Source organism: Cydia strobilella, chromosome 2 (genome assembly GCF_947568885.1).
Source record: "Cydia strobilella chromosome 2, ilCydStro3.1, whole genome shotgun sequence".
In the NCBI taxonomy this organism is placed as follows: Eukaryota; Metazoa; Arthropoda; class Insecta; order Lepidoptera; family Tortricidae; genus Cydia; species Cydia strobilella.
In genome coordinates, this window is record NC_086042.1 from 21538847 (window position 1) to 21559225 (window position 20379).

General features: G+C 38.8%; 1 protein-coding gene across 1 annotated transcript; it reads right to left on the minus strand.

The window, feature by feature from the left end:
• Nucleotides 1-36: 36 nt before the first annotated feature.
• LOC134754278 (transmembrane protease serine 9-like) lies at nt 37-19646 on the minus strand. Its single transcript, XM_063690504.1, has 6 exons — nt 19430-19646; nt 15434-15593; nt 5403-5593; nt 3593-3684; nt 2557-2719; nt 37-889 (listed from the first exon to the last, which is right to left on the minus strand). Exons 1-6 carry the CDS (start codon nt 19488-19490, stop codon nt 759-761), a joined length of 798 nt encoding a protein of 265 aa, XP_063546574.1. The 5' UTR covers nt 19491-19646; the 3' UTR covers nt 37-758.
• Between the last annotated feature and the right edge of the window lie 733 nt (nt 19647-20379).

The window sequence follows — 20379 nt, forward strand, 5'->3', positions numbered from 1 at the left end:
ACAGGAGGTAATCACAGCCATAACAATACACTTAACAATAAACAATAATAGGTACCTACGCTTAATAAATATTCAATAAGTATATTACATGATACTAACTGGAATAAAATTAAAACTGAGTGTGAATGATGACATAACTTAATTATATGCGACATTTATCTACATGTTCGGCACAACACATCTTATGGTCGATTTTATAGAATAATGAACTACCTATAGCAGTTAAATATAGGTAAATCACAACCATTTCCTACCTAAAGCGTTCAGTTCAATTGGTAACATTAGTATCAGTTCAATTGGTAACCTACGTAGTAAATTTATGGTAACGTCTTACTTAATAAACAACAAACTAGCTTTAGATATAACTTAGTTAACAAAATAATGCCATTTTACAGATAAAAATGTGGTTTGTAAATATAACAGATTATTTCTTATTGACGTAGCCTTCATACGGAAGTGTACGTATAATACGTACTGCCTTTAGGTACCTACCATGAACCTACAATAACGGTTAACGACGTTAATACAAAAATATGACTCCATAACACGCCGATTTTTCTCGCGACAACACGTAGAAAACTCAAATATTTAATAAAATAATTTAATTTGTTCCCAAAGTTGTGAACCTTAAAAGTAAGTACTTTAACTATTCAGTGACCAATGCTCGATAGTTTTATTTTAGCGTCCCGTGTAGTCGCTTGCACAGTTGTAGGTTCGCCGCCGTTGAAATGATGTCTGTTGCAAAAACGCTGATGGGTTCAGTAGTGTGGCGCCGAGCAGGAGCAGGCGTGGCGCAGCGCGACCTTTAGCCACGGCAAGAAGCGGGTGACGCGCGTGTACACGCCGGGGTAGCCCGGCCGCGCGCAGCCGCGCCCCCATGACACTATGCCTGGACACGGATAATTGTGGTTTGACAAGGAAATATTATAATCAATAATAATGTCAAGAATTTGATAAAAATAATCTTTACAGTACTTATGGTGCTACTTTCTTGCACTAGTGCGTGAAGTGCACTTTTTGTGCATATGTCGACGTTGTTCGATACACGTGCGAATAGGTAATTCGCAACTCGTGTCGATTTAAAACACTCCCTGCGGTCGTGTTATAATTTATCGCCACTCGTTTCGAATTTACTCTTTTCCGCACTTGTATCGTAAATAACTATTATAGGGCCATATCTCCTGTATTGTGCGTCGTAGCGCAAAAATAATAAAATTTTCGTTCCTACCCTTTAATACCCCACTTACTCATCATATGTTATTATTTCATTGCATGTTTGAGAAAAGCACTATAGGTACATACCTCGGCGTGAAAAGGGGTTGCCGGCCTCATAACTATCCGGCCTCACTACGTTTCTATTTGGCCGACAACCCCTTACTTTACGCCCTAGAACTTACTTTACAAAAGAGTCTAACATATGCGATAACTTCATCAGTAGTTCTATAGAAATGGTGATTGCCGAGGGCAAATGACTTACTATAAAATACCCAAGCTACTATAAGTGGGCCGGAATGCGTCGATTACTCGATTTAATAATCAATCTGTATTCATATTTGAAGAGTTCCCTTGATTTCGCCATCAGGGTCCCCCGTCATCAGATCATGACGTGATTATAACAATGGGACTTACCTAAATCCTAACCCAAATAATAATAGTACATTTCGATGCTAGTGCGGAAAGAATGACATTTCCGCACGTGTATCGAACGACGTTTTTTAATACAGTTGCGAAAAAATAAGAAAAGCAACAAGTAAGGAACGGAATTCGAAACTTTTATATTATTAATTCTGTATGACATCATTGACATTGACATTATGAAGAAGTGTTTTTCTAGCTTTTATTCGACTAGAATAGATTTTGTTATTATTATTGAACCCACTTCAATGAGTTTTTTTTTTCAAATGCATGTTCTATAAGACAGAAACAATTGTAAATATTAAAACATTGTACTATTATTACCTAAATATCGTTATTTATGATTATTTGTGTATCGTATATTTATAAGAACAATATCGAATGTTGCCTTTGGAAACTTAAAACATTCTTGCAGTAAGAAAATACGCCTCTTCTTTGACAGGCGTTCCGTTCCATTCAGACAACTTATTAAGAACGGTTTTTCAACATTAAAAAATAAACGTGTTATAATACTTATAATGATGAAGAGGTAAGTAATAAAATATGAAATATGCATATTTTTCGTATTCTTACATTAACAGTAGGTTTTTATGTTGATTACGACGTTTAAAGGAAACTAATATTAATACTCATCAATAAGTAGTCATGAATTGGAACAAGTAAAAATTTAAAAAAAATGGAAAAGTAAAAAGCACTAGTTCGCGAAAACCAACTTTCCGCACGCTAAACAGCTACGTAAAGTGAGCAACTGTATTAAAAAGGAAATTTTCAAATCGGTCCAGCTGTCTGAGAAATCGGGGAACTGTAAACCTCCTTTTTGAAGTGTGTAGGTACAAATTAATCTAAAGGCTGGACGGAGTCCAACAAATGCATCCGTCAACTTTATGGCGGCCAAGGGTGCTAGGACTGTACCGTACTGACCGACTAGGGTGTGGTGCGGGCGCGCCAGTATGAGCGGCCCGCCCGAGTCGCCGGTGCACGAGTCCCGCTCGGGCGCGTTGGCGCACAGCATGCGCGGAGTCACCTTACGCCGACCGTACCCTGCCGTCGAGCATTCTTCTTGTTCCCAGATCTTTACTTCCACCTGCAACAGTTCATGTCATTAGTGTGATGTACACATATGGTGTATCTACGCGATAGGAGTCATTAGATCTATCCGGCCGTCGGACACTTTCTGCTGAGAGGGAAGACACTGTTATAGGTATGTTATTTTCCTGTCGTTCTTAGCAGCAAAATAGCAGAATGTGTGGCGGCCGGATAAGTAAATCTAATATACTAGTAAATTGTTAATCATCAAGGCATGAAAGGCACCCATTTCTGTCGAGGTAGTTTGTCGCTCGAACGCACCGCAGAGAGAGAGCGCCAGTAGTCCGAGACTGAAATGGTTTCACCCGAATTAAACACTACTTTTCATTTCGAATACTAGGAAAGTAAAATATATGTACGTGCGATTTAAAAAAAGGCTAAGTAAGATAAACTTCACTAGGTAGTATTTCTTGAGGGGACTTTCAATTTCCATTAATCAGAATGGAAATTGTAAAACAAATCCATTTAAAACTAAAATTTTAATTGCTCATCGTAAAAAAAAAAGAAAAAAACCTACTTAGAAAGTACAGTGCTCTAGAGCAGAAACGTATAATTTTCTGCACACTTTTTAGAACAACAATAACCCACTCTCAGAGCATGAGAAATGAAAAATTATGACCCCTGTTTAGAAAGCTTTGATAGTTTATCGAAACTATCGAAAGACGTAAAGGTGAAGTGACGTACTCTATCAGTGCGTTGTTTTATAGTCTGACAAGAAATTGTAGAAAATAAATGAGGGCGCCACTTCCTACGTAACTGTTACATTTTTTACGTAAAATGCTTTTAAACATGGCAACAATTTAGTATGGTTTTTTTTTAGTTCCATTTTATTTAATTTCTACTATTTTATGTCGCATCGCACTACACTTACTTTCATGGGTATGTTAGATGTAGGTCCTTTTTCTTCGGTGCTACCCCATCCAGATACGACGGCATCGGCACCAATGAGGAGATCTCCGTTTTCTGTAATCGAAGAATCCGTAGGTTATAAAAATAAAGGCAATAAAGTCTTATTTCTAATTAATGTCGGACTATAATGATAGAGGAAAATGGAGACCGCATTTGTATGGAGAAGCGGCCGTGCCCTTTCCTCCTAATAATGGCCACAAAGTGGGTACTTAAAAAAAATGTCGTTTGCGGAGTAAATGTCAAACGATTTGGGACTTATACGCATTACCATGCCTTCCCGAAAAAAATCGAATCTTACGCGAAAGTCTCGTGACGCATTGAGGCTACAAGGGGCACGGTCTCAGGAGTCTGAGAAAGACCACGGTGAGAGACTCAGTGGCGCTCTAGCCAGGCAGGTCGCTTCGCTTTCGGCCACAGTGCTTTTGGCTGAAACGGCAAGCCAGCGCGAGTCTTGATTGTGATCCCAAAGACATCGTACGCAATACATATGTAGGCGCAGATCCTGACGGAGTGTGGCGCCGGAGAAGCCGTGTTCATTCCGCGCATCCCCCTCATCCCGAGCAACTTCTCGTTCCGCTTCAAGCGCCTACAGGTCCCCGTGAGCGTCTGCTTCGCCATGACCATCAACAAGTCGTAAGGGCAGACGCTGCGCGCCGCCTGCGTCATGCTTACACTGATTTTACTGGAGGACCGATTTGGATGATATTTGCCATGGACATGATTTGGATAGGTACAGACAAGGACGTAAAAATACAAGAATGGTACTGTATCATTCGATATACACCTACTTACTCTATGTCGTTTAAATCAAGTCAAAATTTTTAATAAGGGCAAACAAAAATAATGATTTTGGAGTGTAGTTTTATTTAGTGGTACCTAATTGTAAAATGTTTTATCTGGATTACAGTCCTCTAGCGTATCCATCTGTCAACTTTACTTCAAGTTCCGCCTCCAGGGGAGAGGGAGATAAATTAGGGGTGAATTAGCCGCTTACTGACACAGACCGAATTCCACGCAGGCGAAGCCGCGGGCACAGCTAGTAAGTTAATATTTTCGGAAATAACAGCTCCGAAAGAATTGTGTCACCCCCTCTAAATCGTGGAAATAGATCTTTGAATTAAAACTTCGCGCTGATTTTCATACTTTAATGATAAAATAATTTTTAAATTACTGCAGTTTGCTAAAATATGTGTTTTGTCATAAACATTGTAATCTAAATATTTTTCGCTATGGGTTATTTATCTTCAGACATGTATAGTCTCCGATTGCAAGTATATATAAATCTGTTACTTTAATTACCGATTAGGTATGCATTTGCATCAATTGTCTTATTTGGTTTCCTCGCATTCGATATGAAAAGTAGTGTTTAACTCGGATGAAAGGCACCATTTCATCCCTTGGTTAACTATATACTATTTATAACTATACTAATAGCTCATCCCGTTTAGTCTATTGTAACGGAAGGGTAACTACGGAACCCTACACTGAGCATGGCCCGACATGCTGTTGGCCAGTTTTTATGATATAACCTCAGTATTTGATTTTGTAACTGTTTTTATTTTATGTATTTAGGTAATTCTAATCTATTCTACAGCAAGAAGCTACAATTACTTCACAAATACCTTGCTTATAAGTTTACCACCTGTACAATTACTTTGTGAATTTGCAATAAAGTATTGAGTATTATTTCCCTATTCCAGTTCCAAATCGATCGGGAAATATGGTCGTACTCGTAGGTTGTTGTATTGTAATGAATAATAATGAGGAGTTACCGGGCAAGCAGGCTGGTCGGAAGAGGTGGCCTGGCAGTGGCTCGGCCAGGCGCAGCACGGCGATGTCGTTGTCGTAAGTGTAGCTGTTGAAGTCTGGGTGTTGGAGTACGTGCGCCACGCGGAACCCCTCCGACTGCGACTCGTTTACGTCGTACTCTCCCACAAGCACGTTTAGCCTGGACGCTTCAACCCTGGAAATAACATTAACAGAGCTTTAGACTAATATTTAATACATAGCAAATCGAGGCTCGCACATAAATGAAAATAGAGACTTCAAATTCCTAAAAGTGATTTCACTGGAGTTGGCTAGCTCTTTTTCAAAAGTTTACCGATCCCCGCAAGAAATTCATTAAGAGGCCGTAGTCGATTTTGGACCAAAAATGTAAAATTGATAGATTTAGTCGTTGAAATTATACACGTTTTGTTACGTAATATCTAAATAACAAGTATTGATTTCTATTAGCACGTCTTCTCATCTTGCTTTTTAATAATGAGGTCGCGAGCGTGCGTCACCGGTAATGCATGAAGAGAAGGGGCAGTTTTTAAAAATTCATCTAAAAATCATGGTGGTAAATTATACAAATTGATGTATAAGAATAGTTTCAGCAAATGTTGTAGATTGTTTTAGTATCAAAATTACGTTGAAATTAAGTAGATTTTTAGAGAAATTGTCACTTGTTTTGAAGTAATTTCTGAAGAAAATTGATTTCGTCTAACTTTCATTTACACTACTTCAAAGTCATAATAATAAAAATGTAGTCTGATAAACGTCAAGTACAAGATATGTGTAATACAAAATTACCATGTTTAGCAGTCCGAACTTTACGAAATTTACAAATAAGAGCGACAAAATCAGTGCTTTACGCGCGTTTACCTAAACGTCCATCAGAAAAGCAAACATTACTAATTTAGTGAGTTTGTTTTCAAAAAATTGATCTGATAAAAGGTAAGATAAGAAGACGTGCTAATAGAAACCAGTACTTGTTATTTTAATTAGGTAACAAAAGGTGTAAAATTTCACGGACTAAATCTATCAATTTTACATTTTTGCGACTAAAATCGACACCGGCCTCTTAATTCCGTCATTTCGCACCAATGAATGAATGAAGCCGACGAGGCCGGCAATGGATGGTTGATCGATTGCTTTAGTAGTGTATTATTAACTCAGATTCTGTGCAGTGGAAGGCAAGTTAAGTTGATCCCTCAAAAGTCCGTTCATCATCACTTTAAAAATATCTTTTCATTTCTCATGCTCTGAAAGAGGGTCATTGCTGTTCTAAAAGGTGTGCAGAAAATGATACGTGTCTGCACTAGGAGCATTTTACGTTCCAAGTACGATTTTTTAATTTTTTTGACGATAAGCAATTGAAATTTGTGCTTAAATGGATTTGTTATACAATTTCCATTCTGATATTTGACTCTCCATTCCATAAATAACGATACTTTTGCCTAAATTGTTAATTGAATGTACCCTCAAGAAATACTATAAAAATGTATACTTACTCATGTTGTAAAAAATTCCGTACTCGCACTTGCAAAGTTGAAATTTTCACAGATGTATTTTTGTTCAAGAAATACAGCCTGGTGACAGACAGACAGACGGACAGAGTGGAGTCTTAGTAATAGGGTCCCGTTTTTACCCTTTGGGTACGGAACCCTAAAAACACATGCATTTTACTTTCCTCGTATTGGAAATGAAAAGTAGTGTTTAATTCGGGTGAAAGGCATCATTTCAGCCTAGGACTATTAACTATAAATAAGTTCACGCGCAGATGACCTTAGCAATTAAATCTGGACTCGAGCTAAAAAGTCCTGCGGCGATGGGGTGTTGGCGGTGGGGTTTAGGTATCGATGTACCAAGGCCTTAGTTGACACCGTGCACGTAGGCGGCCAGGAGAGAGTTGTCGCTCTTGGAGTCGACCGAGGCGGGACTCTGACTTCGGCAGCACACTTGGTGACAAAGCAGCCCTATTTAGGATCGCTCTGCTTTCCTTTGCACAGAGGAGGGGCCTAGAAAAGGTGGCCCAAAAATAAACGGTCATCTTGGCGGTCTACCATCTTCGAATCCATCAAGTCGTTTGAGGAAAACCGCCTCACGACGTTAGATGTAAAACGGCAATTGCGCAAGGAAAGACCTAAGCCCTCCTACGTGTATACGTACAATGCGGCCGGTCAACTCTACTGTCGTGAGTGTAAAAGAGTTTTTAAGAGCAAGTTTGGCCTGGCCAGCCACATAAGAGCTCATGAGAGGGAGAAACCTTGATTGTTGAGGTCGCCGTCATCGAAATCGATGTGGAGGACTATATATAAACAAATAAATACCTCGGCAGAAATGAGTGCATTTCATCCCTTAGTTAACAATTTACTATAAAATTGAAGTGAGTTGTGGTGAAATAAAATGTTTCGCTTTTTTAAATGTAAATCGTGAACGAAAACGTTTTTAAGTTTTCACTTTCCACCTCTTGACCCTTTCGGGCGCGGCAAAGGGCCGCGATATTGCATGCACACAGTGTCATGAAAATAACTTGAGATGTTACTATATATATATTGGCGCTCGAACGCAGTGAAACAAATAAATACCTCGGCAGAAATGAGTGCCTTTCATCCCTTGGTTAACAATTTACTATAAAATTGAAGTGAGTTGTGGTCAAATAAAATGTTTCGCTTTTTTAAATGTAAATCGTGAACGAAAACGTTTTTAAGTTTTCACTTTTCACCTCCTCACCCTTTCGGGCACGGCAAAGGGCCGCGATATTGCATGCACACAGTGTCATGAAAATAACTTGAGATGTTACTCAGTATCTATATATGTGGTCTTCAAGAGTTATGACTATTCTGAATTTGTTTTATGAAATATTTAGCTGTTATATAGGGCGATGATTAAATTAAATTTTCATAAGTAGGTAAGTTTGTAGTTATTAGTCGTTGTTATTAGGTGTTGTCGGTCTGAGCGGACTCAACGAATTGTAGTGAGACTTAGTAAGAGTCATCCTTAAATTGTTCTCAATCTGTATGCCTTACAAAGTTATGTAAATTATATTATCTTTCTAAAGTACATTATATGTAAGTATATAGGTACCTCCTAGACAAATACAATAGCTACTATGGAGTTCCATTGTGAGATCACTTGCTCCGTTACCCGTTAAGCCGCGACAAACGCGTTAACATTCAGTCGGAGTGTGCAGAGAGAATCGATTCGCGTCGTCCCATAGATACACAAGAACTGATCTTGACCGTCTTCGGACTACCTTGAAAATGAGTGCAAGGAATTTATGCATTAACGCGTCTTGTCCACTAAATAGAGAAAACTATGTGCCATCGAGTCTCAAAATGTTTTGTCGCATAATCAGATCGGAAGTAATCGGAGGTATTCGGAAGTCATCTACAGATTAGGCTTTAGTATTTATAGGCTACAGTGGTTGGGGCGGCTTACGTATGTTTACCACCGACTATGGAAGGTAGAGGTAAGGAAATGAATCTTCATGTATAAAAAAGTGACCGTAAAAAACAATAAATAGACGGCGCCACCATACACTGAAGTACCTAGACCATACACCTAGTATTTTATATAGATGTGCACCCGTACGACAGTGAGGGACAGAACATACGCAATACGACAAAATTAAAAACACGTTTTAACATTCCTGACAACATACCAGAAAGAACCTACGTAATTTGGTCGGGTTACTTGCTGCCCTTCCCTCATTTTAACTCTACATTAATACCTCTATGGTTCGTGTCATAGAGTCTCCTATATATTACAATACTCTTTAGTCTCAGAGCCTACCTAGCGCCACCGGAGGGATATATTGGGAACTATTATTTACAGCTGAAAGCTGCTCACTTTTGCAACAATTCTGCCATAAGAGATCCATTCTATACCATCCATACCACCGATGTAATATAAAAAAAACGAACGGAAGTGTTCATGTCAATACCCATAGTTGGTCAAGCAAATCTTGTCAGTAAATAGGAACAAAACAAAAATCGGCCAAGTGCGAGTCTGACTCGCGTTCCAAGGGTTCCGGACATTACACAATTTAAACAATGTATTTTTTATGTGAAATGTCTTAAAAAACCCGAAGGGGTCGGATAAAAAACTAAGTAATTAAGTCCGACTCACGCTTGACTGCACATTTCTAATAGGTTTTCCGGTGATCTATAGGTAAGGATCTATTTTGTGTAGTTTTTTCAAAAATTTTGACCCAGTAGTTTCGGAGATAAAGGGGGAATGGTCATTTTTTGCCTATTTTCTTGAATAACTTCTAAACTATTTATCTTAAAATTATAAAAAAATATATATTTGAGATTCTCACAATGAGCTCTTTCATTTGATATGTAACACGATATAGTTTGACAAACTTTATTTTTTTATTTACTCATTTACCCCCCAAAAGTGGCCCCCGTGTTTAAAATTAATTTCTTTACGTTACATGTTCATCTTTGGGGGTTCATCCAGTAGTTTCGGAGAAAATAGGCTGTGACAGACCGACAGACAGACAGACAGACGCACGAGTGATCCTATAAGGGTTCCGTTTTTTCCTTTTGAGGTACGGAACCCTAAAAAACTATATTCATCCTTTTCTTTTGGGTGCAAGTACTAGTGTAAGACAAAGATAGTATGATTCTCTGTCTATGTTTGAAATGAGACAGTCCTTTGACAAACTATAGTCTATAGTTCTGAAGAATGAGGTTAAAAACTAAAAGCTCATTGCTTTGTTCATAAGGCTAGAGGTGAATGACAAATTAGCCTAACAAAATACCTAGCCTAATATGGTATAATGGTAAACACCTCCTAGTGTTCGAATAAAAAAACTTATTTTTTTTATAGGCGTTGGGTTAGAAACCGGGCATTTTACTATATCTTCTAAAGTAAGTGCTATAAACGATTTCAAGGTGCGCCATCTATTAGTGATTAATCAGCAAATCTGCTGCTTTAACTAACGAACGGCCTTCAATGGGTAACGGTACCGGAGATGGATCGCAATGCACATTCAGATGAGGACAAACATCTTGTGTAACAAGAAAGTGTGCCGGCACAGTGGGTCGCACCCTGCAGGTGCAGGGCACAACCATTATTAAGTAATTATCGAAACTTATTGTCATGCTAATATTCAGCTGACGACCTAAAGTATTCGGCCCTTTTACACTTGATTGAGCAAGCTAGTCCATACCTAATTCATAACTTTTCCGAAATATCCATAGTAACGGCACCATAAGAGGAAATTTGGAGTATTTGTGATATTTCCTTGATACATGTAAAATGTTACCGCCTTGCGTGTTAGAAGTTGAATGTCCCATCCATCTTTTATGTTTCAGGCGTGTTGTATTAAAAATCCAGCAATTAGTTTCCACATAATTAACAAATTAAAACTACGTGTTTTTTCTCCAGTCATGGTCGGCAAAGCTCCAGTAATGGTACCCCGGTAATGGGCGTGGATCCAGTAATGGGGCCCCTTAATGGGCATCCCTATGAGTATAAAATATTGGAATAGAAAATAAGATTTGGCAAATTCAGCTTCCAAAATTTGACCCACACTAATAGACCGGGAGCCAGGAACAGATTTCCATGACCAATCGCCTCCCGGGCGAAAACTCGTATCCACTCGTATGTACATCGAATAATTTTGTCTCGATTAATTTTAGGAATAATTATGATCATGGTTGTTTTATAGGTTTTAGGGACAGGATTTCGAAAATGATGACCATCTTGGAATCCAAGATGGCGGACATGCACTATGTCATAAAAGTCGTCATGGATGTCGTTTTATGGGTTTTAGGGAGTGCTAGTTTCGAAAATGATAACCATTTTGGAATCCAAGATGGCGGACATGCACTATGTCATAAAAGTCGTCATGGATGTCGTTTTATAGGTTTAAGGGAGTGCAGATTTCAAAAATTATGACCATTTTGGAATCCTAGATGGCGGACATGCACTATGTCATAAAAGTCGTCATGGATGTCGTTTTATGGGTTTTAGGGAGTGCTAGTTTCGAAAATGATGACCATTTTGGAATCCAAGATGGCGGACATGCACTATGTCATAAAAGTCGTCATGGATGTCGTTTTATAGGTTTAAGGGAGTGCAGATTTCAAAAATGATGACCATTTTGGAATCCAAGATGGCGGACATGCACTAATGTCATAAAAGTCGTCATGGATGTCGTTTTATAGGTTTAAGGGAGTGCAGATTTCAAAAATGATGACCATTTTGGAATCCAAGATGGCGGACATGCACTATGTCTTAAAAGTCGCCATGGATGTCGTTTTATAGGTTTAAGGGAGTGCAGATTGCGAAAATGATGACCATTTTGGAATCCAAGATGGCGGACATGCACTATGTCATAAAAGTCGTCATGGATGTCGTTTTATAGGTATAAGGGAGTGCAGATTTCAAAAATGATGACCATTTTGGAATCCAAGATGGCGGACATGCACTATGTCATAAAAGTCGTCATGGATGTCGTTTTATAGGTTTAAGGGAGTGCAGATTTCAAAAATTATGACCATTTTGGAATCCAAGATGACGGACATGCACTATGTCATAAAAGTCGTCATGGATGTCGTTTTATGGGTTTTAGGGAGTGCTAGTTTCGAAAATGATGACCATTTTGGAATCCAAGATGGTGGACATGCACTATGTCATAAAAGTCGTCATGGATGTCGTTTTATGGGTTTTGGGGAGTGTCGATTTCGAAAATGATGACTAGTGTATTGGCGTCTCGAGCGCTTACGTCATAGTGACGTCACTGACAGTGATAGACCGCGAGCAGAGCAGTCGTATCACGTGATGTTTGGGTTAACGAGCCGTTGGAAATACATTACATCGTATGATTTACTGTGGTAAATACAGAACATTACAATGACCATTTTGGAATACAAGATGGCAAATTTACGACGGCCCAGCCATACGGTCAAAATTAGGTGGGGCTTGCTCGACCAAATGTCATAGAGGGACCTTGGCAGTTTCTGACGCCGCCATTTTTATTTCAAAATGGCTGATTCTAAATGGCGCCCGATTTTCAAGTTTGTCCTAGCGCGCTAAATGTTGGTCACGGAAACTCGGGGTCCCATGGATTGCTATAAAAAATTTTTTGGAAAAAATCCAAGATGGAAAAAATTACCACTTATTTTGTATAGCAACTTTTTAACGGTTCGAGATGGGTGAACGGTGCTCGACCAAATGTCATAGAGGGCCCCGCGACAAATTGGTCTGATATTGCTTAATCCGTTTTTTACATACACATAGCTTCTTTTGATAGGTACTGTAAAGGTTTTGTAACCTTTACAGCCTTTTTTATCAGTAACTAGTGACAGCCACGTTTTGAATTTATAATCATATCGCCCTGTCAAATGGAACGGGGGTGCGTGATCGCCATTCCTGAAGAGGCAGTCATTCTGTATAGCTGATTTGTCAATTAGCTAACCTGTGAGAAAAAAATAAAACATTGAAGATCAATCCTCTATGTTTAAATATCTACCACATCTTCCCCAATAGGCGTATCCCCTTTACAGTATTGGCCGCTTGTTGCACTCCCTGAAACCCATATAACGACATCCATGACGACTTTTATGACATAGTGCATGTCCGCCATCTTGGATTCCAAAATGGTCATCATTTTCGAAACTAGCACTCCCTACATGTAGTCATCATCATGTAGTCATAATAAAAATTATAATATTTTTTAAGAAAAAAAAACCACTTGAAATGAAAATGACAGCATCTTTTGCCTAATTATGTAGAAAATGAGGTAAAACCACCCACTTTTCTAGTAGCATTTCGTTTCTGTAAGGGTCGCAGTTCTAACCTAACCTAACCCAAGTTCTAATAGCATTTTGTTTCTGTTAGGGTCACAGTTCTAACCTAACCTAATCCACTTTTCTGATAGCAGTTCGGTTCTGTGAGGATCGCAGTTTAAATCCACCCACCCACCTAACCCACTTTTCTAGTAGCATCCGAGTCTGGTTCTGGGTTCAGGTTCAGGTTCAAGACCATGTCCAGATCCGAGTCCGGGTCCATTTCCGGCTGTCCTGGTCCGGGTCCGAATTTGGGTCTGAGATCGATCTGGGTCCGGGTCCGAGTCGGGGTCCGGGTTCAAGTCCGGGTCGGAGTTCGGTCCGGGTCCGGGACCGAGTTTGGGTCCATGTCCAGACCCAGGTCCGAGACCGGGTCCAAGTTTGGGTCTGGGTCCATAACGAAGAGAATAAATCGCCAAACGTGAACTATGTATCGTTAAAGAGTTTCATTCTGATCATCATCAGCAGTTCCACTTCATCAAATGTCACTTTTCACACAATGTCACACACTTAAATGTAAATGCTTGATTTGTAGATGAAAATACAAAAATCACTATATGTATGCCTTTGACATTTGAGGAGTTCCCTCGGTTCCTCATGGATCCCAGCATCAGAACTCGAGCTTGACAAAAATGTGTCTTGAAAACCTAACTTTATTAACAAACATAACGAAAAGGACAAATCGCCAAACGTGAACTATGCGTCATTGAAGAATTCTTATCATCATCAGCAGTTCCACTTCATCAAATGTCACTTTTTTAAATGTAAATGCTTAATTTGTAATATATATGTCTATCCGGATAGTAATTCTGCCGGATACTCCGATTTCAATTCTGAAAGAAAAGGACAGGGAGTCCAAAAGCCTATTGAAAAATAACAATCAAATAAATTCAATAACACAATCTGTTTTCTGAGAAAAAAACATTAGCTTTCCAGTCAAATTGATAAAAACAATCAAGCATTTTTAACAGTTTTAAGTCACGTTAAAAAAGAGTTAAGCTACAGGATTACATACAGGCTGGGCTCGAGTACCTAACCCTACCAAATTTAATTTAGAGCACAAAAGTATTTAGACAAATTTAGACTACATTTTTTACCCAAGGCATACCTTTCGTGGGACATTACTTTCCTTTTAAGAAATAACGTTTAAGGTTAAAGAAAAGAGGAAGTGCGTACTTATGGCGTTATGGAAATAGGTCAGGTCATAGAGATAAGACAAAATCAACCAATCTTGGATATTACCACGGTCAAAGAGAACTCCTTTACCCAAAGAAGAATGAGTGATTAGATGACGTCACATGGTGAATGAATGACAACTCAATAATAATCAGCTTTCTCCGTCCATTGTTTGTTGAGCGTGGCGTTAGAGCGGCTCTAACATTACTTTACCTCTAATAAATACATATACATATTAATAACATGTGTTTAGTCATGTTTAGTTTAATTTTAGGTCTTGCGACAGGTATATACTTATCGTACCTATATCAAGGTAAGTTACGCATGCATGTTATTGTTTCCTTCCTATCTGCATAATACTGTGAGAAAAAGTTTTATCTTATTATTATTGTTTTTTTTTTGACACAGTTTATATAAGAAATTAAAACTAGGTATAAGTTCAAAATAAGTAGTTTAAGATCCAATATTGTACACCCTAGCAGGGTATCATGTACCTACTTGACCAATATGTAAGACCAGTATGTACAAATGAACATGATTACAATGGAATAAATGATATGATGATATGATATGAAAAAGTTTTCAAAAACAGATAGACTATTCATTAAGTCCTTATGCTTAACTTAACTTGACTCCCTGGCCTATGAGGCTATGATAACATTGATAACTTCTGTGCAGCTGCTGAGCAAAACGCACTTACCAGGCACTACTTAGCCATGGTATTGGCTGTTGTATTTATAAATGTTGCTATGTATTTTTTTTCATGTCACTATAGTATGTCAATACAACATTTACTGTAAATGACTTGTAAAAGAGCCCTTGAGGCCTTCTTGCAGAATATTTTTGAATTTTGTACGAGCTGGTCATTCATTATGCTAGCGTATGGCTACTTAAACTGTGAGCCTTCAACTCAGACCCAACAGGCAAGGCAACGTAAGTTAACTCTTACAAAAAAGTACATACTAAGATGATTTTCCGGTCCTTTCGCAGCGCGATCGAATATGAAAATTCTCCTGACGCCGCTCACTATGACGTCACTTGTGGTACTCAGTACTCACCCCTGCACACAGTGCGAGGCGGTCAACAGGTGGTCAACGGCGACGACGGTGGCCCCGCAGATGAACTTGCCGTCCTTGCGCAGCGCAGCCAGCCACGGGAACTCTCCCGGCACCGCGGGCCCGCCTCCGATGACGCGCGCACCACGTGCCACCCCGCACGCTGTGAATGACAAGTTTCTTTTTACGTTATCTACCGTTAAAAGTAGTAAACGCAGTGTGGACGCAGGTCTGACAAGGTGTATGTTGAGGGAGCACTACGCTGGAAGCCACCGAGACAGAGTATTCGACCTATATTGGAGATCAGTGGGACTGACTGGGGTCAGACTGTTTTGCGAAATGAGGCATAGGGTCAGTTGCACCAAACTGGATATCACCGTTAAACGTTTGCAAAATTTTATTGTATGGGAAGTTTCATAGTTCACAGCGAGTGAAGTGACATTGATCAATCCACTAATTGTGGTTGATGCAACTGGCCCTAATAAAGAAAGCATTAAAAGTTACTAATATATTATGTGCCCTAATACAGTTCTTAAAAACGATCGTAGATTCGGCCGACTGACTCAAAAACGTAGAACTTCCTAATAAGGCTCTTAAACTGGGCTCACCTATAATTTCCATGCCGTAGTGCGCTAACGCTAAAGGATGACTCACGTTAGACCGGAGACCGTGTCCGGGCCGGAGCTTCCGGCGCTTCCTTTTCTATGGAAGGCATCACGTGATCACCTGTCATGTCATAGAAAAGTAAGCGCCGGAGGCTCCGGCCCGGACACGGCCCGGTCTAACGTGAGTCATCCTTAAAGCGGCATGAATTAAAGAGCCATCCATGAATCACACGCGGCAATAAATCTGCTCCGACACACATTCTGCCGATGAGTTATTCCGAAGCATGCAATTTCATAATTTACCGTCGAAAAGTAGGTTAAGTTGTGGCATTGTCTGATAACGCGATTTAAGGCATACACGACAAAAAATATATCCACTGTCAATAGTCGCCAATCGTGACCTAAATATCTATATAAGACCTAGATTACTTATTTTAGATAGGTATGTCCGTGTTTGACATTGTTCGCGGTAATCGCCCCTGGAACGACCTCTTGGATTTTTAGTTTCCGTACTTTAATTATACACCGTGGGCCCGGAAACCTGTCAGGTTTCAACCCTTTATTTCTGACGAGTGACGAGTGAAAGTTATACATCAACATAAAAAGTAACGCTGCAGTTGTAATTTCCTAGTTTTTTCAGTATATAGATATTCGTATACAGCACAGGGGCTGTGCTGTAAGTTAAAGTACTGATTTACGCCTTACCTTAAATTAACTTTTTTTATTTCAAGAAGACATAAGACAGCCCACCTTGTATACGTTAAAGCTGAACAGCACTCTTTTAAGCTTGCTAATTAGATTTATTTTAACATGGTGACTGACCACTGTAGTAAACTAACGATGTCACCACGATGGCACTGCCATGCTATTTAACAGTGCAATCATAATTCATATGCACACAAGGCAGGCGGTTTTGTTATAGCATAGAGTAACTTATACTAGAGCGGTACTGTCATAGTAAATTTTGTAACCCCAGTAAATTCACTGCCATCTGTCGACACACTTTAAAACTAAAAATAAATATTTATAAAAATACGATAAAATGTATTTAAATATGGATAAATCATTTTTTTATTTGCATTAATTATTTTTATATGATTTTGACCCATGTTCTTTCACTGGTATGCGTTAAAATTATAAATAACAAACGAAACAGTCAACGCCCTCTATACGAGTGTAGGCCAAAACTAGTGGCGCCATCTGATCGAGAATCAAATTTTCGTGATTTTCAAGGCACGTTTTTTCCTTAGACTGTATCCATCTATGACGGAGTTATATCTATCTTTGGTTATAGTTATTTGTGCAACAAGAGAGGAAAGTTGGTTTTTCTTGCGAGTGATGATTTTGAGTCCCTCGCTACGCTCAAGATTCTAACTCGCTTCGCTCGTGATTCAATTATAGAATCTTTCCCTTACTCGGGACTCAAAATCATCACTCGTAAGAAAAACCAACTTTCCTTTCGTGTGACACATATAATTTTTCACCTCAGTAGTGAGAACATTAAAGGTTAAAATGTATTTCGAATTTGTAATAGACCCCGAAGTATGAAGTGGCAGTTCATGACCTTCACTAAATTGAAAAGCTACTTTGTTTCACTCCCTGGAGTGACGAAAGTCGCACTTTCCTCACTTTAGGGAGTGACGAAAGTAGGCTTGTTCGAGCTGCTGAGGTGAAAAATATATTTCAAAATGAAAGAATACGGTGTTTGTGTCAGTTTTACCTATATACCATTCTAATTATACAAATCCGACTTTATTGTGATCTTAACTACGGATATTTAAACACAGTGCTAGATTTCTAAAGTTTTTAGCGAACAATATTTCATCAGTTCGCACTGCCTCAGGATTAACATGTGTATTTAAGTGGCTCTCTAAAGCACTCGTTGGCGGTGACATAACAATGCAGCCGCCGCAACCGGGTAAAATGTTTATAGAAATTATCTTGAATGAAATTAGTGGCCGTAATGTTGGCGTTATGAAACCTTGGGAATGTATGTAAACAAACAAGTGTGATAATGTGACTTTTGTTTTTATATGTGGGTGCAACACGCAGTTCGCTTTTGGTAAATTATGGTGCATGCTTAATTGAAATGTTGGCTGGTGCTACCAACAGGTTAAAAAGTATATACATTAGGGAACTTGTTTATTAGAGGCAACATGGAGGCAACAGACCGAAAATAACATCTAATTGAGGGTTAGTTAGTAAATATTAAATAAAATTGTTGCAACTGGTCAATTAAATATATATTATTGATATGATTTGTTGTGAATTAACGAAATGTATTCGAATTCTATTTGACACCCATTTTTAAAACTGTTCAGGGGAATATTCGTTTTAATACGTTATGGGCCCAGCACGCTTAAAAATTTCAGACCCAAAAAATATATATATATTTTTTTAAATATATATTTTGTGTATATATCCTAGAAACAAGAGAAATACTACGGGACAAATTAAGACATGTAATTGAAAACATGAATGTAATTTCAGTGGCAAAAATTTTCCAATGTAATAATAGTTATTTGTTATACAAGGGTGCAAAGTTGTATTTTACCCGCGAGTGTTGAATTGAAACACGAGCAAGCGAAAGGATTCTATAGTTGAACCACGAGCGAAGCGAGTGGTTCTAAAATAGAATCCTGAGCGTAGGTAGTGTTTTAACACACGAGAAGTAAAATACATTTGCACCCGTGTGTAACACAAAACTTTTCCCCTCACTATAGCGAGGAAAGTGCAACATCCACAGGCGTTATATCATCTTCATCAACTGGAATCACTAATTTTTTTACGATATTATAACAAAAAACTGGAAATTCTGTACTTTTACGTGAGAAGTTTTTAAGTAAAAATTTTGTTGACAATGTTGACATTTCTGACGTATGAAATGTCAATGATGCGTTTTGAAATTGCATCGACTTAACTTGTGCGTTCTGATTCTGAAATTATATTTAACATAATTATTAAAAAACAAACGTTTATTATGGAATTTTAAGGTTTATGACTTAAAATCATTAAATAAAGCTAAATCTGGTATTTTTTATTAGATTCTCAAACCATTTATTTAATGATAATTAATATCGAACGAACCATTATTATGAGCGTTTTATGTTTTGTTATCTGTCAAGCTACTTAAACACGCTCCATCCAAGGTCAAATTACTTTCCCCACTAGTGGATAAAATGCGTTTTTCCCCGCTTGTTTTAAAGGATAAAAGACGGCTTTCCGAGCTAGTGAGGGGAAAAAACAATACCTGTAATTGACGACCACTGATTATGATCACAACACATTGATGCACTTTAAATTTACACTCCATAACACTAGCTCCCACTTTCATGAACTGAAGTAGTGCGTATCGCTGTAAAAAAATGGAAATGGTGTGAGAGTGGAAACTCACTGCAGGGCTTGCAGGCGGAGGCTGCGGCGATGACGGCGAGGCAACACAAGGCACGGAGCATGGCGGCGGAGGCTCGGGTGGCTCTGGGACTGGGGGGAGTCGCCAGCCCGGCTATTATAGGCCGCCGGCGCCGCCGATAAGCCCAGGGCCAGGGAGCCAAGTTCACGGCTACGCGGCCACCGAGCGAATGAACGGCTCCGTGCCATGGTCGCGCGCACCTCGCTGCCGAATGTGACGAGCTGCCAAAATGAGACCTTGACAGGAGGTCGGATATCAAGATAGGTACTTATTTTGACTTTTACTATTACTTTTCCCTTCTTTTATAAGAAAACTCTATTTTTTATTAATTCGGTTTCGAGGATATAGTAGGTTATTATGTCGGAATGTGTTTGTTATTAACATATTAAAAAGAGGTGTTACGTTGCGCTACTACGCAGCAAACAACGCCAATTCAACGTGGTATCGACACCCGCTATTACCATATTTATCACAAATATATGAATAAGTATAGCCATTAAAATGCGGCCGAAAGAAAGCTGTTTCATGAGCGATTGACCAAGCCGAGGAAAGGGGAGGCCTGGCTTAAAGATGAGTCGAAAGCTCTGCAAAGCCAATATTATAAGAGTATCTGACATAAATCTGAATAACCAGAAATAGTAGATTGTTAACCAAGGGATGAAAGGCACTCATCCCTGCTGAGGTATTTTGGCGCTCGAACGCAGTGAGAGCGCCAATAGTCCGAGGCAGAAATGATGCCTTTCACCCGAGTTAAACAATACTTTTCATTTCGAATATGAGGAATGTAAAATACATGTGTTTTTTTCAAAACATGACTAAGTATACATTTTTATAGTATTTCTTGGGGGTACTTTCAATTAACAATTCAGACAAAAGTATCGTTATTTATGGAATGGAGAGTCAAATATCAGAATGGAAATTGTATAACAAAT